Here is a 21,252-nt window from a genome sequence, read left to right on the forward strand (position 1 = left end):
TTCCAGGGACCTGGAGACCGCAGCCAGCTTTGGGGGAGTTTCCCATGCACCCTACCTGAATCTGGGGAACTCAGCCAGATGAGGTCTGCTTGTAACCCTGAGTCCCTGGGTTCTCACAACTCGGGGCCTGGGGTTTGGTTCTAACACCCTTTGTCCCAAGACTTCTGGATTCTGGTGCTAAATTCAGCAGGCTCTGGGCTACTTACTCCACCACAGGGTCCTGGAGCTGCCTTGCCAGCCCTCTGGATCCTGCCATGACTGCCCCAGGCCACAGCCACTCCAGGGCCAGACTCCCCTCGGCCACCGTGGGGTGGTGGTGGGGTCTGGAGTTCTTTATCCTGGTTCTTCCAAGCACTGGAGTTCTACCTGGCTAACCTCTCTGGCCTCTAGCACCCCCCGCTGCCCTCCCGCCCTCCCCCCGCCTCCCCCCGCCCCCCCGTTTTCAGTTCCCTCAAGGTGCTCAGTCTGCTTTCTAGACAACCCCCCCTCCCGTGGACTGCTCGGTCCCAGCCCCTCTGGAATCTAGTTTCCCTGCACTCCACATGAAAGCTACAGCCTCCTAGAGCCCCCAGGTGTGCTTCTCTCCCCAGAGACTCCAAACACAGGAACGTCGCTGAGGACCCTGCTAGCTCTCAGGGCCCAGAGATGGGCCTCTGGAGGCCAGGGAGGAATCAGGCATCGGGACGGGCTGTCCCCACCCCAGGCCTGCCATGGGCTCCCCTCTGACAAGTTGCCCGGTTTGCAGCCCTGCAGAATGGGTGGGCCTGGTAAGGGGGAGACGTTGTACCAGGTGGTACATACCCTGGACATAGTTGATTGGGCCACAGGTGGCCGCCTGAGCCAGCCTGTTCAATTCGACTTGCTCTCTTGAGAATTTGAATTGAGACGGGCAACTCCTATTGGGCCCTGGAGCCCTGAGGTCACAGAAAGTCAGTCTGAGTGGGTACAGAGCCCCGCAGTTGATGGGGAGCAAGGACAAGGGGCACCATAGGAGCACCTGGTCAGTGGAGATGGCCCTAGAGCAGAGAGGAAGGGCAAAAAGCAGCTCTGTGACCGCGGGGCAGCTCCCAGGGGCTGCCTCCACCACCTGCCCTCGCTCCCCCCAGGGTCCCCGCCCCGGAGTACCCCTCTGGCTGCTGGCCCTTGGCCAGCCCCAGGCAGACCTGGAACCTGGAAATTGCCCACCCCCAGGGTGCCAGATGTTGTCTCTCCGGGTCTGAAACAGCCCAGCTGCCCTCCTGGCCTCCTCGGGCCCCTGCGGCTCCCAGCATCCTGGGGAAAGCCAGGGCCCCTCAGCCAGGCAGACAAGCCCACATGCCAGCGTCCCCCACCCTCTATCTTAGTCACACGATGCCGTTTTTCCTTCTCCAACACGATCTCTACGACAACTGGCCGACAGGGCGCCTGGGCAGAAGCCGGCCGGCAGACATGTTTTGCTTGGCCAAGCACAGTGCTTCAAAAGAATTTGCATTGGTTGCCAACTTTGAAAAGTCAGATTTCACATAAAAATCCAGATTTCTGGCTTCCATGGACAAACCAGAGGAGCCTGGCAGCTCTGGACCCATATTCCTGATGGCTCCAGCTCCCAAGTTGTGTCTGCCTGAGACTGGCACACACCCTTCCACCCTCCACAGTCCCCACCACTCCCTATCGCCTCACCCCAGCCCCCTCCCTCTGTTACTCACTACCTCCCCTGGGAGGGAACTGAGCGTCTGACCACGGCCCAGCCCTTCCTGGTTCTGTTCCTCTGCCTCTGCCACATCCTTCCCATCGCTGTCTACTGTCAACTGACATCCTGCCCACTCTCTAAGGCCCAAGTTGAATGCAGCGACCTTCCGGAAGGCCTCTTGATCTCAGAATATCCAAATTTCAGATGAATCTCTCCCTCCTAGATCCCACTGTCCTGGGATGGGCCTTTGAATTGACCTGTTATTTTGGACCTATCTTCCCCGCCAGATTGCTCCAGAAACACCTGCCTATAACCATAGCTCTGACCTACTCAGCACCTGCTGGGCACTCTGTGCTTTTCACACGTGGTCTCATTTCACCGTCAAACCCTCTGCAGCATGGTCTAACCCCAAAGGGCAGCTGCTGGCCACTGTAGCTACTGAGCATGTGCAATGGGGCTCATCCAAATTGAGATGTGCTGTGCATGTGAAATACACAGCAGATTTTGAAGATTTCGTGCAAAAAAAAAAAAAAAAAAAAACCAGAATGTAAAATCACGTTGATGTGGACTTCCCTGACGGTTCAGTGGTTAAGACTCCATGCTTCCACTGCAAGGGGCATGGGTTCAATCCCTGGTTGGGGAACTAAGATCTCACATGCCGTGCAGCACGGCCAAAAAGTAAAATAAAATAAAATCTCATTGATGATTTTTTTATATGGATTACATGTTGAAATGGTAATGTTTTTGAAATAGACTGGGTTAATTAAATATATTCTTAAAATTCATTTCACTGGCTTGCTTTTAGGTTTTTTTGTTTGTTTTTTTTGCTTTTAATGTGGCTAGTAAAAAAATTAAAATGATGAAAGTTCTAGGGGATAGCACTGTTCTAAACAACTGAGAGAAGGAGGTATGTTGATTTTTGCCCATTTTACAGATGAGGAAACTGAGGCCCAGAGGGTTGGGCGACTTGCCCAAGGTCATGCAGCTAGTGAGCGATGAGGCTGGTACTTGAGCCTAGGGCTGGAAGACTCCAAGTCTGTGCTCCTAACCAACAGGCCACACTGCCCCCATGGTGCCCCCATGGTTCCTGGCATGGTTAGGTGCTTGGCACACATGAAATGATCCCCCCCATTGTCACATAAGACCCCCTTTCCCAGCTGGCTGCAGGCTGAGACAAGCGTACAAGAAACCACCCTTGTCATTCCTCAGGGGAGCCCCTCATCTCTGAGCACGCCCTGGCATAATGAACCTCAAGAAGGCAGAGCTTCCCTGCCCATCACCTCCCAACCCTGGGCCTGGCCAGGCAAAGGCTGCCCCTCCCAGGAAGCAGCTGTGGCCTTGAATGCCCCCTCCCACGCAAACCCAGCCCTCCTGAGAGCCTATCTATGGTTGGGCAGCTGCTGCGGGCTGTGCTAGGGCTGAACCCCGTCATCAGGGCAGCTTGCAGAAGGGCAAGATTTGACCCAAACCTGCCCAAGAGCCAGAGGGGTGTGTCCTGGGCAAATGGCTGCTGACCCCAGGAACCATCCGCCTCTCCCTACCCCAGACTCTGGTCAGAGCATCACAGGTGGCCTGGGAAAGAAATGTGGTCCCCTTCCCAAAGCCCCATGTAGCATTGTGGGGTAGGGCCGTCAAGTGGGGACCCAGCTGGAGGAAGGAGCCCGGACCATGGCCTCTGATGCTGTCCCTGCCTGCAGCCCAGACTAAAGATGTCATCGTCCCCTGGAGCCTAGAGACCCCCAAGCACTGCCCTGCCCACCCACACGCCTTGGACTCAGTAAGAAGAGGTGGGAGGACACATTCAGAATTCCTTTCTGGGGCCTGAGAAACCGTCCACACAGTTCCTGCCCACAGGCCTGGAGCCAGCCAGCCACTTCCTCTGGCTGAGGCTGCTGTGGGCACCTGCCCATTTGCCCACCACCGCGGGCTTCCTCCCAGGCTCCTCGGAGGAGCAGAGAGTGGCCGAGGGAGGAGCAGGACTGCAGAAATGGGTGTGAGATTCCAGTTCAGGACAATCACGCTCCGGGCACGAGCCCCACCCCATTGCGGGGCTGCGCTGGCGCTGGGACCCACCACCCACCCGTGCTGGGCCGAGGCCAGGGGCTGGCAAGGTGCAGAGGACAGAGCCCACACAGACAGCTGTGTGCCCGGCTCTCCCACCCACCTGCCTCACCTCGCCCCCGAGGCCGGCTCACGCGCCATGACCCACCCACCGTGTGCCGGGACCTCTTTCCCAGCCGGGGCCAAGAGGCACGGGGTCATGATGGTGGGTGAGCAGGGCCTGGTCCTGTGGCTCCGAGGCTGAGGGCGGGAACTGTGGATCTGGGTACCACCACTCACCCCCCCACTGAGCCTTGCCTTCCCTTCCAGAGCAAAGGGGACACCAAGAATGGTCCCTACCTCCAAAGGTGGGCGTGAAGATGCAAGGAGCCAAGGGAAGTCTTGGCACGGGGCAAGTCCCCTCTAAATGTGAGCTGTGAGGCCCCACAGATGGCAGGGACTGCCTTGCCTGGAGAGGCTGGGGGCAGGGGAGGGGGAGCGGGCCTCCCAGGGGTTGCTCCAAAGCCCCGGGGATGGGTGAGGGCCCAGCAGCAGGAAAGCTTGGCACTTTGCAGTGACTGAGGTGAAGAGGACAAATAGGAAGAGGGGGACAGACCCCTGCTGGGCCTCCCTGGCTTGTGTCTGGGACTGGCTGCGTGATCTCATGCCGGACCTCAGCCGCCTTCCCTGCCTCAGTAGACAGGAACCTGCCAGGTGAAGCCGTACAAGCAGACAGGACTCAGTCTGCCCCCCAGGCCACTCCCCCAACCCACCCTCTGGTTCCAGAACAGTGCCCGGCTGAAAGAGAGGGGTAGCTTTCGGCCAGGCTGGCCCGCGCCTGCCCCGAGCGGTCCTCCCGCTTCCCCCTGCCCAGCACCACGGGCTCCTCTCTCCCAGCCTCCTGCACAGGTGGGCGCTGTGCCCACCGCACCCCCCCAAGCAGCCACATCCCTCTGCCCACTTTGGCCAATGGGACAGGTTGCCCAGAGGGGCCTCCTCACGGGTTCGACAGCCGTCGTTTATGCCCACCAGGCATCCATTCTCCCTCTTGAGAGCAGCATGGCCTGCCCTGCTTTGTGGAACCCGTGCCCCACGTGGCCTCTTTCTGTGGTGGATCCCAGGCCTAGCCATCACTTTCCGTGCCCTCTGGCTGCAGGGAGGGGTCAGGGAAGGACCATGCCAGGCTGGGAAGTTGTGCCCCTGAGAGGTTCCTGCTTCTCCAGGCCTGCGGCCTGGGGTGTGGGCGTGCCAGAGCCTGGGGCCCCAGATGAGGCCAAGAGAGGAGAGAAACGAGGCCCGAGACGCCGCGCCCTGCTGGCTTCCGCCAGCCAGACCTGGGCTTCCATCACTGGCACTGGTGTCCTGACAGAAGGGGAGTTGCCAGCCCGAGACTGAATGTTCTGCTGGGCCACTCATTAGCGGAGCTATGATAAAACAGCAATGATAACAGCCAGCATGGACCATGCCCTTGCTCTGTGGCGTGCGGTGTTTGAAGGGCTCTACGTGTCACCCCAGCAAGTCCTCTCAGCCACCGCACGACACCACCTGTATCTTTATCCCCACTGACACGGCCAGGTCGGCATCCAAACACCGGCTGCCGGGCTCAGCATCCCGCACCACCTGTGCTGCCTCTCGAGGGGCTTAATCTCTCTGTGTTTCTGTTCCCTTACCTGCAATGGGGATAATACGAGACATGGCACGTGTCCTGGGGCCTCGAACACGAACATTCCAGAAAGACTCGTCCCACCACCTGGCCCTGATCTTGGAGGCAGAGGACAGAGGCAGAGCCCAGGACTGAAGCCTAGAGCCAGCCCCTGCTGCCCTGCTCCCAGCCCAGCTGCGGGGCCCACACTGCCTGGCCCGGCCTGCCCTGTCTGCCCCCGAGGCCCCCAGGGTCCTCATGCTCAGGCCCCTCTCCTCCACCAGCAGCGGCTCTCAGGAGGGGCCTTGTCCCCCCACTGCTGCTGATGTGACGGGCAGCAGCACGTGCATGGTGAGCGGGCCACAGGCTCTGGCCAGAGGGAGGCGGCCAGGTAGACCAGCTGTCCGGGCCTCCTGAGCGCCCTCCCGGGAAAGTGGGACTCCACCTACCCCCGAGGTCCTCGATGATGTCCAGGGTGGAGCTCCAGGAGAAGCGCTCCACGGCCCCCAGCTCCAGCTCGGCCAGGGCACCGGGCAGGGCCTCCAGCGCGTAGGCACCCCGCTTCTTCCAGTAGAGAAACATGCTGAGGCCCGGGGAGGCCTCCCCACCGGGCCCGTGCCCTCAGAGGCTGGACGGCCCCGGGGACCCGGGTCCCCGAGGCCTGGACACAGTGGGTGCAGGGACTGCAGAGGGGCTGCAGAGACCCTGGGGCTGGCCACGGGCCGGCGAGCACGGCCCTCCCTGGGGAGGGGAGCATGCTGGGAGCGGCCGGGGGCCTCGGAGCTGACCAATGGCCAGGGCCCCAGCCCCACACAAAGCGCCTTTCTTCCCCTCCTACAGACATTTTACAAATTTCAACTTCCCGGCCCCCTCGGAGCCCCCCCCAAGGGGATGGGCTGGCCGTCTGGGGACGGCAGTGGCCCGGAAAAGAGTCCGATTGTTCCGTGATCTCTGTGCTAAGATAAGTTTTCAGAGGAGAAAAATGTGCTGCTCCAGGAGCAGTTCCAGCCCCCCACTCCTGACCTCTGACCCCAGCCCCCAGCCCCAGCTGGGCCCTGCAGGATTTCTCAGTGAGGAGGGCAAGCACCCATGGGGTGCTGTGGAATGACCCCAGAGCTGTCTTCAGCTGCCTGGCTGGGCCCCTCCCCAGGAAGCACGAGGCGTGGCTCCCAGCTCCCCAGAGCAAAGGCCCCAGGGAGGCCCCCAAGGGTCAGAGGGCAGGAGCTGCGGGCCAGGCCTCAGCCTCAGCTGCCAGTGAGGCCCAGCATCTGCCCTCTGGGCTCTCACCAAGGGCCCTCCCTCCCTGGGCTGGCCAAGCTTCCCCAGGCTGCCCACCCACCCCGCCTCCCTCCCCAGACTGTGTCACCTACACCAACGGCTGCACCACGCACGAAGCCCTGGGCAGGCCTCAAAGGCCTCGGGCATCGTCACAGAGCTTCCCAGCCCCCTGCTCAGTGGGCAGAGGGTGGGGTGTGGGCAGGGAGGTCAGAAGGCCGGGGGATGGAGGAGCCGGCTGGCGCAGAGCACAGATGAGGCGCAGGGGAAGACACTGACTCAGCGGATAAGGAGCAGGACTTGAATTTGAACCCAGGACTATCTAGTCTCAAAGCCAGCTTGGGGGCCCAGACAGCTACCTGGGGGAGAAGGCCCGGTGGTCGGAGGGCAAAGCGCTGGCCCTGCGGGAATCCAGCCCGGATGGGGGAAGGGCACCTTGCTCGGCCTCCCAGCCAGCCTCTGCCACGTTGCTGAGCCCCCTCTGTGTGACCTTGCCATGGCTCCCCAACCCTCCGGGGTCCCGCAGGAGCTAGCCTGGGTAGGCGTAGAGCCGGCCGCCCCCCACCCTGGCCCGACCAGCTGCCTGGCGACAGAGAGGCACGAGGCCCAGACAGGGGGAGCTGGCTGCGGAAGGCCCGACTTTCCGGGTGGGGGCGCCCCAGGGCTGTGGCGGGCTGGAGGCTGGTAGGGGTAGCCGACCAAACAGGCTGCACACCCCCAGCTGAGGGCCAAGGTGCCAAGAGGCAGCTCAAGTAATTCAGACCAGATGCCTGCCCGCCCGCCCGCCTGCCCACCCTCCTCCTCCTCCTCCGGCCCGGGGCCAGGGCCAGACGAATGCGGCCGGGCCCTCTGGTCCTTAATCACTGGCACCCACGGAGCCTGGGCCCACACGAGGCGGGGATGTGGGTGCCAGACCAAGCTCGGGGGAGTGAGATGACTTGTCCCCGGCAGCCATGGCCGGTCTCGGTGCCCACCCGGAGGGGCCAGGGTTGCAGAGTGAGGAGTGGTCCCCGAGCAGTTACCTAGTCCAGATGCCTCTGCGTCTAGGCCTGGAGGGGCTACACTTGGCTGTGGTTTCACAACTGCAAGCCCCAAACCCACCCCGCCCGGAGGCTGGTGGGAGATTCCTCCTGACCTCTGCTTTGGGTGAACACAAGGAGCCCCCCGACCACAAACACACACACCTGCGGAAGCCCCACTCAGTGGTTGCCTGCGCTCAAGCCCCGGATGCCGCAGAGCTGAGCCTGGCTGTGCCCCTCCCTTCCCCCCCCCGGGGCACGTACAGCCTCCTCCCAGAGGTCCTCTCTGTCCCCAGATGCGCCTCCTGCCTCCCAGCACCCTGCCTCGGCTCGTGCCAGTCCTGCTGCCCGGCGTCCTCCTCCGGCTCGCACAGAGAGTCACCCACACTCCTCCTGTCCGGCCTAGAGGCCCGCATCCCCGACCTTGCCTCCATCCTCCCCGTGCAGAAGAGCAGGGGGGTCCGGGCAGGCCCACCCGGGCTGGTAAAAGGGCCCCCAGCGTGTCCCAGGGGAGCCCAGCAGCCCTCATCACCGTGCGGCAGGTGTCAAAGGCAGGTGGACACACCTGGGCCTTTTCCTGGGTCTGGGGGAAACCAGGAAGCTAGACAACTAGTGATGCTGCTTGCAAACGTGGGGAGAGGGCTCGTCACCACCTCTGAGGGAGGTAGGGTGCGGCAAGGCCGCCGTGTGTGCGGCTGTGCTCCCAGCCCCAGATGGACAGAGTGATGACAGTTACTGTGGACCAGATGCCACACCGAGCACCACTCCTACATCAGCTCCTTTAAGCCTCACATCAGCCCCACGTCCGAGATGGAGGAGCTGAGACCAGGGGCCACTTACTTGCCCAGGGCCACCCAGAGCGGGCAGGGGGCAAACCAGGGTGAACTCCAGAGCTGTGCTCTCACGGCTAGACTGCACTCTCTGGCCCTTGATGACGCAGACACCGCGTACAGATGGGGACCCAGGGCCCAGAGGGAGGCAGGGTGGCCCGAGCTGGAAGCCCATCCTCCCACAGTCCCAGGCCCACCTCTCCTGCCTGGCTCCTCCTGGAAGTTCATGACCTCTGGACAGGACGATCCCGGGGAGCCAGGAGACCAATGGCTCGTGCCCTCCTCTCGGCATGCCCGACCCCAAACCCAAAGGTTTGTCCCCACTGCCATGAGCTCCCCCTGGCCAGGGACCAGGGCTAAGACGGGCAGAGGGCCGGGGAGCTGGAGACCCGAGGCAGCTTCATCCAGTTCCTGGCAATGGCCTTGGACATGGGGAGGGGGTTGAGCCCTCCGCACACTGCAGCTGCTTCCTTGAGAGCGGAAGTGCCACGTGAAGGCCGAGCAGGAGGCCCGAGAGGCCCACTGAGTAAGGGGCTAAAAGAGGAAGAGGAGCAGGTGGCCCAAGCCGGCCATCAACCCCCATGCCCGCTGCCTCCCAGCCAGCCATGGCCGACAAAGGCCTTGGCCTTGGGGGGAATCTTCCCTTCCTGAGTTCACCAACCAGGGGTCCCTGGGCCCCCTAGATGCCCCTTCCCCCTTCAGCCCTGGCTGACCCCTTTCCCACCAGGATGGCTGAGGGCAGCTCTCCGAGGAGTAGACTGGTCCAGGTTCCAGCCTCTGACTCACTAGCTGGGTAGCCCCGGGCTTGACACTTCCTGAAGCCTCAGTTTCCACATCTGTGAAACGGGGTAAGGAGAGAGGCCTCCCCGCCGCCACCCCGACCACTGTATTGTCTCCAAAAGATCCCACTCACCTGGGGCTAAGAAGAGAGCAAGTGCTTGCCCCACGGGGATGGGGACCTGGGGGGTCCCTGCTTTCTGCTGAGGCCCTGCCCCTCCCCCTCCCCAGGTAAGGTCCTCCGTGACCCTCTGTGGTGCCCTGAGCTCCCCCAGCAGCAGGTGACCACATCTTTCCTCCACCTTCCGGAGTTTGGGGAGGACTGTCTGGACCCCCAGGGCAGCCTGGGAGCACCATCTGTGTGAGGGGGGGAGGGGGTGGCCGGTAACAGAGCCGACACTGCCGGCCGGTGCCCAGTGCCAGCTGTGTGGCTTGCGTGAGAAGCGGCCGCACGGGCTGTGCTTTGCTTAAGTGCTCCCAGGTCGGACTGCAGAGCCTGTTAGGAATTATGTCTGGCTGGCCAGCCAGAGGCCCGTTATATAACGTGGCACGGGGCAGGCACTAGCCACCCCTAACCCCCGGCTCCCCAGCTCCCCAGCCGCTGCCCCACTGGCCAAGCCTGAGAGGAGATGTGTCCCACTGACCCCCTCCCGCCCGCCCCACGCACATAGCACACCAGACCTCCGGCTCCAGGTGAAGAGAAGAATTTGCTCCCACCTGCCGGAGCACGCGCCAAGGACCTTCCAGGGCCACAGCCCGGTAGGGGCCCCTGGTGGGGTGGAGGCCGCCCCCAGGCAGCAGGCACGCACCTGGGGCTGGCACCTGCAGGAGGGGTGAACAGTGGGGCCTGGCATGGGCGGCACAGACCCCCAGCCCCCTGACACACACACACACAGAGCAAACCATTCTGAAGCCTGGATACACGGGCCTGAAGCCTCAGCCACCTGTGGGTCCATCAGTCTGGAAGGTGCTGGTGGAAACCTGGGCCGAGGCCACCTGGCTGAGAGCCAGCCTGGCCCTTAAGCCTCTGCCAGGCCGCTGCCCCAGGCCCTCTCCCCAGACACCTCCTCACAGCCCACAGCTACTGCGGCCCTCCGCCCACCAGAGCAGGCTGCGTGCACCGTGCCCGGAGGGGCCTGGCACAGTGTGGGTCTCCCCACACCCCTGCAGGGCCCACGCAGCCCTTTCTCAAACCCTCGGGGGCCCCAGGGGCTGGGACTGAGACTCGTGAGATGTCGGGCATAATAGGGCCCAGGACTCAGGAGGGGGTTTGCAGAGCCCGGGACTGAGGCGGGCGGAGCCCCGCGGTGGGCTTCTTCCCCATCCCCAGGGTGGGCACCACGGGTAGCTCCTCGGCAGTGGTGCCCCCCACAGCTGGGCTGTCCCAGCGCTCAGAGTGTGGATGTGTGTGGGCCGTCACCGTCACCACCGCCAGGGGACAGAGTTCTGCCGGCAGGGAGCCCTGTGCCAGGCACAGAAGAGGCGGGGCCCCTGTGGCCCTGGGCGGGGCCCTTGTGCTGCTTTCACCCTGGCACTCCAACACGAACCCCTCAGAAGCAGAGGCTCCCGCTTGGCCAGGGACCCAGTCTCAGTCCTGGTTCTCCAGCTGCTGGCTGGGCACACAGTAGGGACACTGACATTAGCCAAGTCCCCTTGTGTGCCGGGCCCTGGACCCAGAGCCTTCAAGGTGGAGCTCCTTTAAGTTGCCTAATGATGCTGTCATTGTGTTACTATCCCCGCATCGTCCAGAGCAGCAAGCTGAGGCGCAGGGGGTGCCTAGAGACCTGACCAGGTCAGCCGGGAAGTGGGCGGGTGCTGCTGCCAGAGTCTCCTCACCACCCCCCAACTCCATGCCACCCTCTGTTCCCTCTGTGGCCAAGATATTCAAGTTCCACGTGCCACGAGGATCCAGTCAATAAATAGCTCTCCCTGCCCATCACTGCCAGCATCCCGAGCTGAGCCACAGGGGCTCAGGGGGCCCATCTCGGGGGCCCATCACAGTGACCCTCCCTTCCCCAAATGCACCCCTGCTTCAGGACTCTGGGGGCCCTTCGGGCTTAGACAAGCCTCCCTGACCTTTGAGCCCACGGATCACGACCCTTGAAGTAAATGGGCCCCTTCCTGGGCTCGCCTGAGTGTGTGTGGTGGGGGGAGGGGGGACAGCCAGACAACAAGCCCCTCAGACCCAGGCAACTCCCCAGAGGCGAAGGGGTGGGAGGTCTAGCCACTGTCCAGCATCTGGCCTGACCGTCCTCACCCACCCATCTACCCTCCACGGCCTGGGGACAAGCACACCCTGGGGCGGGCTGGCCACGGACCAGCCGCCCACGCCATTCTCAGCTCTGCCTCTAGAATGCCCTGGCCCCTGCTCAGGCCACCGCCACCATGGCTGGGGCCCCCGCCTCGCTCTTGCCCCTCCAAGTAAGCCTCCAGAATGCAGCCTCTAGCACCTGGGTTCAGATCCCAGCTCCTGCTGGCTGTGTGGCCTTGGGCAAGTTGCTTAGCCTCTCTGGGCCTCAGTTCCCTCATCTATCCAGTGAGGGTACTCACAAGACTACCTCCCAGGGTTGCTGTGGGGATTAAATGACTTAATCTGGAAGAGCGGCCTCCACACTCAGGCCCCTGGTCGGGGGGTCCATGCACAGTGACCGACAATCACAGCAAGAATACAAAGCAAGGGGACTTCCCCGGCGGTCCAGTGGTAAAGAATCCGCCTTCCAACGCAGGGGATGTGGGTTCGATCCCTGGTTGGGGAGCTAAGATACCACATGCCACGGGGCAACTAAGCCCGCGCGCCACAACTACTGAGCTCGTGTGCCTCAACAGGAGAGCCCGTGTGCCGCAAACTACAGAGCCCATGCACCCTGGAACCCTCGTGCCACAACTAGAGAGAAAACCCGTATGCCACAACTAGAGAGAAGCCCGTGTACTGCAACAAACACCCAGCACAGCCAAAAAATAAAATAAAAGAAAATAAATAAAATTAAAAAAAAAAATAGAGTACAAAGCAAGGGAATTCCCTGGTAGTCCAGTGGTTAAGGTTCCGCACTTTCACTGCTGAGGGCCTGGGTTCGATCCCTGGGTCGGGGAACTAGGATCCCACAAACCACGTGGTGTGGCCAAAAATAAATAAATAAATAAAAGCAAATCTGAAAATGTCCCTGCTTTGATTAAAAATCTGTTCCCCACCCCCTGTGGGGCAAGGCCACCCTCCCCGGCATGGCTGCTCAGACCCTCCCGGACCGGCCTCCACCCACAGCTCCCTGGCGGACTGATGGCGTCCTCCCCCAGCCACAGAGCCAGGCCGCCCTTTGGTTCTGCCTCTGCTGCAGGTGACCACACTGAAAGGTGCAGTCTGGATCCATCTGGACTGGGAGCCCCTTGAAGCAGCTACTGGCTTAATTCTCCCCTGAACACAGGGCCCAGGCCAGCCTCGCCCAGAGCAGGTGCCAGGAGAATGCTCATTGACTTGAACTTGGATCAGTCCATAACCAACGATCTCGCGCAGGGTCAACTTCTGAATACCTCAAAACTCAGTCCAGTAAAGGTGGCAGGGAGGATCCCAGCTCAGAGGGCAGCCCACAGGCCCGGACACCTGGCCTGGGGTCAGATCTGGCCACCCCGTGGGAGGAGCAGAGACCCCGGCTAGACCCAGGCACTCTGTCAGCTGGTGCGCCAGGGTTTTCCCAGCCTGGGGAGGGGGGAGAGGAGGAAATGGAGGCTGGCCTGTATCCCCAGGGCTGTCTGTGGTGATGGCAGGATGGCCACATTCCAGCCTTGCTGCCAGCTGCGGGCCACTGCAGACTTTTAAACCTGGCCAGACAGTCTGAGAGGCTGGGCCCTCTTGAGGGCCAAGTCTGTCCAAGGAACAAAGGCTTCTGAGCCAGGCTCCCAACCACAGAAAAGACTGGCCAGCCTTCCAGGACAGCTGGAATTTCAAAATATATCTAACCCATTGTTGGAACACCAATCCCAATGGTTGGAAACTATTGTTGCTGTCCCCTTGGACACCCCCAGCAGAGACCCAGGTTGCCTGGGACAGGTTTTGTCTCCCTGTTGGCCCTCGGAGGCCAGAGACCCCTCCTTCTCCCAAGCCCAGGATGTAGGCCCAGCCTACAGAGGCAGTTTCTGGGCAGGGCAGCTGCTGGGTCTTAGCCTGTCATGGCTTTGTAGTGGATGCTGGTGCTCAAGAGCCTCCCAATGGGCCTGGAGAGGTGTTGCCTGGGTCCTGCTCATTTGTATCTCCGAAAAATAAAGCAGGTAATGGACAGAGAGTGACCATGCGTGTGTGCGTGCGTGTATGTGTGTGCACACGCATGCACATTATTTTAGATACTTCTCTCTGAGGAAGGTGACTTTCAGCAGAGACTGGAATGATGTGAGGGAGCTAGCCATGCAGATATCTGAGAAAACAACAAGTGCAAAGGCCCTGAGGTAGGGACATATATTGTGTTCTAGTTAAGGTGACCAACTGATCCACTTTGCCTCGCCCAGACTAAGAGGATTTCCGGGACACAGGACTGTTAGTTTTAAAACCAGGATAAATCCGTCAACCTAACAAAGGGACTTCAAGGAGGCGACTGTAGCTGGTGCAGGGTAAGCACCGGGCAGAGAAAAAGTCAGAGAGGAGACAGGGCATCGGGTCCTGCACAGTCCTGTGAGGACTTTGCCTTTCATTCTGAGGGAGACGGAACCATCGGACTTGTAGGGTTTTTGTTTTTGATTTTTGTTTTATTTATTTTTGGCTGCGTCGGGTCTTAGTTGCGGTACATGGGATCTTCGCTGAGGTGCTCGGGCTTCTCTCTAGTTGTGGCTTGCGGGTTTTCTCTCTCTAGTTGTGGCATGCGGGTTCCATAGCACGTGGGCTCTGTAGTTTGCAGCATGCGGGCTCTAGTTGAGGTGCAAGCTCAGTAGTTGCAGCACGCGGGCTTAGTTGCCCCGCGACATGTGGGATCTTAGTTCCCCAACCAGGGATCGATCCCGCGTCCCCTGCATTGTAAGGTGGATTCTTTACCACTGGACCACCAGGGAAGTCCCGTCGGAGTTTTTTTTTTAACAGAGGAGGAACATGATCTGACTTAGATTTTAAGAGGCTATTATCACAGAAGTAATTACAGGTGAAATGCGAGGAGTTGAACATGAGGGGATTCTACGAGGGTACAAGGGACCTCCCGACCCTGTTGTGGCTCTGAGTTGGCCACAGAAAGCCTCTGCCTTACCTCATTATGATTCTAACAAACTCTAGTTTCTTGTGCTTTAAAAACACACCATGGGGACCTCCCTGGTGGCGCAGTGGGTAAGGCTCCACGCTCCCGATGCAGGGGGCCTGGGTTCGATCCCTGGTCAGGGAACTAGATCCCACATGCGTGCTGCAACTAAGAGTCTGCCTGCCACAACTAAGGGGCCCACATGCTGCAACAAAGACCCGGCACAACCAAATAAATAAATAAATAAACAAATATTTAAAAACACACCATGGGGAATTCCCTGGCGGTCCAGTGGTTAGGACTCCATGCTTGCACTGTAGTGGGGACGGGTTTGATCCCTGGTTAGGGAACTGAGATCCTGCATACCATGTGGCATGGCCAAAAAAAAAAAAATATATATATATAGTTCATACAAATAGTTAAAAAAAAAAAACCCATAAAAACACACCATGGTTTTGGAAACAACAGGTATAAAGAGACAATATGCTAAATGCTTTGAACGTTTAGATCCTTCAGTGGGGACTCTCCTTCCTACAATAGTGGATTAGGTAAATCAGACCAAACTTCCCTCTTGGGACAACCCAAAAAGCTGGATGAAAAAAAATTTTTTTTAATCTTAAAAACATCAAACCCCACGAAACACAAAAGAGAAGGATCTAGGGAGATAAACAGATGGTTTTGCTCTCAGGGTATTTCTGCATTCTGAAGAAAGAGGTGGGAAACAGCTTCACTTCTAACAGCTTTATGGAGCTAGGGGAAAAAATCAAAGTCCAGGGAACCTCAGGCCTGAGTTTGGATCAAAGTCATCCCAGACTGGTAGTGTTTCCAAGCATATGGCAGATGCATATGAACATCCTGTATCATCCTAGGCCTCAAATTTTTCTTGCAAATAAGTTTAAAAATACAATGTCCAACACACAGTCAAAGATAACCAGGCACACAAGTAACTAAGACCCCATGTCTGAGAACCAACAGAAACACAAAAACTTGAGGTATTGGAATTACCAGACACACAGACTCAAACACTGCCTCCTCTGAGCTCCACAAAATCCTGGGTGGTAGATACGGCTGTTGTCTCCACTTTAAAGATAATGAAATTAAAGCTCAGAAGGTGAGTGACTTGCCTACAATCATCCAGCTAGTAAGTAGGAGAGTTGTGATTGAATATAGGTCAGTTGCTTCTGTAATCTGTGCTCTTAAAAACTTACTACATAAGAGGGTCCTTAGGAGGACCATGGAGTGCTCTTGGTGCCCCCCTCCCATGGAAGTTCTAGAGGCATGATGTCAGAGCCTGCAGCTGCCCTTGCACCTTGGCCAAGAGCCACAGCATTTCACTAATAGGGGTGGACAGAGAAGAGAAGTGCCTGAGACCATGTAAGGGGACACCTGCCCAGCCACCCACCCTCATGTGTCAGGGACGGGCTCATGGAAAATGATGACCAGAGACATAGAAGGAAGGACTGAAATACTCTGCTGATGGGGGAATAATTGGCTTTTCTGGATGACAACTTGGAAATGGCCATTAAAATGCAAAATGCTCAGCCCCTTCCACCCAACAATTCCACTTCCAGAAATTTATTCTATAGACACTCTTTCACAAGTCCACAGAGATACAGGTATAAGAATGCTCACTACAGCATCATTTACAGGAGTAAAAAACTAGAAACAACCCCAAACGTCCACTCATAGAGAGCTGGTTTATTTATTTATTTTTTATTAAAAAATTTTTTTTGGATTAAGTGCACTTTCTATTTTATTTTTTTATTTAATTTATTTTTTTTTGCCATGCGGCTTGTGGGATCTTAGATCCCCGACCAGGGATTGAACCCGTGCCCTCAGCAGTGAAAGAAGCGAGTCCTAACCACTGGACTGGAGGGAATTCCCTAAAGAGATAGTCATTTTTTTTTTTCTTTTGACCTCTCCACGTGACTTGCAGGATAGATCCCTGACCAGCGATTGAACCCAGGCCACGGCAGTGAAAGTCTGGAATCCTAACCACTAGGCAACCAGGAAACTCAAGGGCTAGTTTAAAAATTAAGGTATAGGGACTTCCCTGGTGGCACAGTGGTTAAGAATCCGCCTGCCAATGCAGGGGACACGGGCTCGAGCCCTGGTCCGGGAAGATCCCACATGCCGCGGAGCCGCTAAGCCCTTGCACCACAACTACTGAACCTGTGCTCTAGAGCCCGCGAGCCACAACTACTGCAGCCCGCGTGCCTAGAGCCTGTGCTCTGCAACAAAGAGTAGCCCCCGCTCACCGCAACTAGAGAAAGCCCGCGCAAAGCAACGAAGACCCAACGCAGCCAAAAAAAAATTAAATAAATAAATAAATTTATAAAAAAAAGTTAAGGTATATCCATATGAACCATGAAGCCATTAAAAAGAATGAGGTAGGTTTTCATGTATTGGCATTTTTCATGTCCAAAATATAGTATTAATTGGCAAAAGCAATTGCAAAAATGCATATTTTCTTCAATTTCATTTCAACATTTTTACACAGACACACATATTTAGGTATGTGCACTGTGTATATATTCATAGAAAAAAAATCTGAAATGCAACTGGAAATAACAGAAAATCAGGACTTATATCTTCATTATTTGTGTACTGTTTGAGAATGACAATGTATTATTTGTATAAGCAGAACAAAGTAAACACAGGCATACATGTGTGTGCATATGTATATATATATATATATATATATATATATATATATATAAATTTATATGCTAATTTAAAGGGCTTAAACAATCACCTTTCACCTGCATTGTTGTAAAAGCCTCCTGATTCTTCGGCTCTTTATTTGCCATGTTCTCCATCTCAAAATCCCCCAAACCCACTCTTCAAACTGTTATCGAAAAGGATTTTCTTAAAATGCAAGTCAGAAAATGCTACCTACCCTGCTAAAACTGCTTAAATGCTCATCGCCCCACGGATGAAATCTGAAGTCCGCAAGATGCTCGACCGTCCTCTCTATGGATTGACCTCTGTACCGTCTCTTTAGAGCTCTCCCCTCCAGCAGCTCCTACGACGCTCTCCCACCCCCTCAGTCATCCCACTGACTGTCCCAGCCAGGCTGCACAAAATGCCGTTTCTAGCTCCTGTTTTTCTCTCTTCCTGAAATGACCTTTCTACTCCTACTCTTTACCCAGCTGACTCCAGTTTATCCTTTAGGTGATGTCACTTCAGAAAATCCCCAAGATTGGTGTCGTAAGAGGAATCTCTCTTACGTGTGAACCCGTTAACCCGCAATTGCTCTATTTAACACACATCAAACTACTTTTCAATTTCCTGCTTGCATGTCCGTGTCACTCATTAGTGAGATTCTAGAAGGATGGGCGTGTATCTTGCTCACGACCATCTCCCCAGCCCCTGGCACAATGCCCAGTGATTAATGTGTTCAGTAACTATTCGGCCATTGATTACATGAGGAACTATGACACATTGAAGCTTATTAAACTTTAAAACTTGGAGGGCTTCCCTGGTGGCCCAGTGGTTGGGAATCCGCCTGCCAGTGCAGGGGACACGGGTTCGAGCCCTGGTCCGGGAAGATCCCTCATGTCGTGGAGCAACTGCGCTCCACAACTGCTGAGCCTGCGCTCTGGAGCCTGTGAGCCACAACTACTGAGCCCGCATGCCACAGCTGGGGAGGCCCGTGTGCCTGGAGCCCGTGCTCCGCAACAGGAGACGCCACCGCAATGAGAGCCCCGTGCACCGCAATGAAGAGTGGACCCCGCTCACCGCAACTAGAGAAAGCCCGCGCGCAGCAACGGAGACCCAACGCAGCCAAAAATAAATAAATAAGTAAATAAATTTTTTAAAAAAACTTGGAAATACAGCAAAAGCAAAACTAGTTGTCCTTTTTTGTTTTCTTTTTTGGCTGCGCAGTGAGGCTTCTGGAATCTTAGTTCCCTGACCAGGGATTAAACCTGGTCCCTCAGCAGTGAAAGTGCAGAGTCTTAGCCACTGGACCGCCAGGGAATTCCCACTAGTTGTCCTTTCACTGTCAAAGAAAAAAAAAAAAAAAAGAACGGAAGAAAGAAAGAAAAAAAATTATAAAGGGATTAAAGACACAATCAGAGAATTCCCTGGTTGTCCAGTGGTTAGGACTCCGCACTTCCACTGCCATGGGCCAGGGTTCGATCCCTGGTCGGGGAACTAAGTTCCCACAAGCCGCATGGTGTGGCCAAAATAAATTTTTTTTAAATGACACAATCAGGCTGAAGCAGCACAGATGGCCATTCTCTGATGTCCATGTGGCAGCCATGATTTTGGGGACCCCCCCCAAAAGGCCGAGAGCCCATATTTCACCCAAGCCTGGAAACAATCTCCCCCAGGCGAGTGAGCAGTGATGGACCTTGAGTTAACTGGACATCGGTCACTGGGGTTCGTGTATCAGGGTGACAGGCCCGCTAAGGTGAATGACACACGTTCGTCTTGCTCTCTGGCCACTCAAGGCGGAGACCCCAGCGTGGTAGTTAAGCTTCACTTGGGGGTGTGAGCCAGAGGAGGGGTACATCGGCAGTGAGGACCCTTCCTGGGGAGGAGACAACCCTGCAGTGAGGCCTGGGTGGGTGCTAGGAGTTCTGTGTGACTCACTGTCTGCTTCCTAAATCTGTCTTGGGCCAACCGTGGGGTTGGGGAGGAGGGGGAGACAGATGAAGGTCGGAATGAGGGCTCTTATGGGAGCGCAGAGGGGTCAGTGGCTAACACACCCTCAGGCCGTTCCTCTCTGGCCAGGAATGGGGTGTTTTCCAGGCCAGGGCTCTGATTCTGGGGCGCTGGAAGGCTGTTTGATTCCATGAACGCCATTCCTGATCCCCTCTGCCAAAACGCGTCATGGCACGAATCAAAAGTGAACTTACAAATATTGACGGTTTAGGAGGAATTTCACAGCCCTTCTTGAGAGAGGTACAAAGGCACGGTTGGGAACCTATCCCTGACCATCCTGGCAATGGGGACACAACTTTAATGCACAAAACTGAAGGTTTCAAGGTCTGGGGGCCCCCTTCCCCCCCGACCTTCCACCTCCCAGGAGAGGAAGCTACGGAACAGCTTCCCCCCGCCCCCGACCCCGCCACCGGCCCCTCCCCCCGCCCCCGACCCCGCCACCGGCCCCTCCGCGGCAGCTGCCAGCGGAATAGCTCTTCACGTGGGACCCTGCTCTTTCGTCTTTCAGGGCTTGGAAGGCTGAAACCGAAAGCCTCCTTCCTCTGCCTTCTCAGAAGACAGGACACTATCTGCGCCTAGGTCAGACCTGATGGCTAACGCTCACTGGGCGACCCCTGCCTTCGGCACTCTCAAATTCATTTAATCACCGTGGAGGAGAAAATGTGGCCAGCCTGCAGGAGGGGTTCTTAAAGGGCCCAGGCGAATTCAGCAAGCAGCCCCTCCAAGACCCACAAAATCTCCTCTTCTCGCTCTGTCGTCCGCCCTCCTTTCTGGACCGAAGAGGAAGAAAACATACTCACGGCTTCCTGGACGAAGGCTGAGCCAGCCGCGAGGTGGAGACCCGTATTTTGTCAGGACTGAATTCATGTTTGACCTCTGGGGTGGCGGCACCTTGCCTGGCCCTTGAGCCACGGGCTCGACCCACAGCCCCTGTCCCTCTCTGCCCAGCTGCGGTCCCAACACTGGACGGCTTCTCCCAGACTCAGCCCCAACCTTAATTTCTCCAGCTGAATCGTCTGCACAGAAAACCACCGAGCTCTCAGCCCTGCCAATTCTCTTCTCCGACACAGGCCCCCTGGGCGCTGTATATTTTAACGTATGGACTCTGTGGCCGCGGTTTGCACTGTTTCCTTGCTGGTGGTTTCCTCCCCTTGGATTTTCCATCCCCAAGTACCCATATGCTCCCTGGCACGCACTTCTCACACCGCTGGCTGCCTCGGAGGGTGCCTTCCCTCCTTTCCCAGAAAGCAGCGCCACGAAGACCCTCGTCTCTGCAATGCCAACAGCCAGCAGCAGCCCCCGGCTGGACTCCTCGGTCAGGAGGAAGGCCTGCAAGTTTGGTGGCTTCTTCCTGCCCGGCTGACATTCACAGCCCGGAGACGAGCCCGGGTCCAAAGCATTAGAAAAACCCAAGCCACAGTCCGCTGAGCAGCACAGCAGCATCGGGGCCAGTCGCCATGGCAACCCCTGGCTTCCCAGCCCAACACATTGTCTGCCCGGCTCGGCTGTTTGCCGATTCCCAAGACTGCTTACTCAGCTCCCGGGATCTCCAGATTGGACCTGCTGCCCCTCAACTCCAAGTGCGGCTCCTTTCAGACTGCTCCCTCACCCCGCGGCCCACCCTCTGCCCCATTCTTTTCCTGGCAAAGCCCTGGAAATAACTTTAACTCAGCCAAGGCTTTCTGGAGGCCCTACCTCACGTGGCTCTTCCCCCTACTGCACAGATGGCCCCCATATTTATTTTAGCCACTGTTCAGGCTCGGCCTGTCAGCCAAGTCTCGTTGCCTCTACCAGGCCCCACCCTGGGAGCGAGGGCCGAGGGGCTGAGCTCTCGCTCTCGGAGAGGCGGTTACAGACACAGACCCCCGGCTTGCTGGCTAGCTTTCTTTCTATGTGAACTCTTCTGGGAGCAAAATTCTTTTCCCTGCTAATATACTCTCAAAGATAGTCCAGAAACGATTTAACTTACATACATGGGCCCAAAAGGAAAAATGAAGATGAACTCCCACTGGAGTTTATCCCGCTCAATACTGAAACAGAGAAAAGGTGCGGGCACTTGCTGGGGTTTCCTGTCTTCCCCACTATGACACCTAGATTTCACTACCCCCTTTCGATGTTTTCC

At 57.3% G+C, this 21,252-nt stretch overlaps 1 protein-coding gene across 5 annotated transcripts in view; it reads right to left on the minus strand.

Moving 5' to 3' along the window:
- The window catches only part of PLEKHG5 (pleckstrin homology and RhoGEF domain containing G5), a 52,534-nt gene extending 32,347 nt beyond the window's left edge, over positions 1–20,187 (minus strand). Inside the window, exon 1 of one of the 5 annotated variants that reach the window (XM_007166197.2) lies at positions 19,931–20,187. In XM_007166197.2, coding sequence (XP_007166259.2) covers positions 19,931–19,997 — 67 coding nt within the window. In that variant the 5' untranslated portion in view covers positions 19,998–20,187. The remainder of the gene's footprint in view (positions 1–19,930) is intronic. The other 4 variants (XM_007166196.2, XM_057551030.1, XM_007166195.2 and 1 more) reach the window with 4 other exon arrangements.
- Positions 20,188–21,252: the final 1,065 nt, after the last annotated feature.

The sequence above is a fragment of the Balaenoptera acutorostrata genome, chromosome 1 (genome assembly GCF_949987535.1).
Source record: "Balaenoptera acutorostrata chromosome 1, mBalAcu1.1, whole genome shotgun sequence".
NCBI lineage: Eukaryota > Metazoa > Chordata > Mammalia > Artiodactyla > Balaenopteridae > Balaenoptera > Balaenoptera acutorostrata.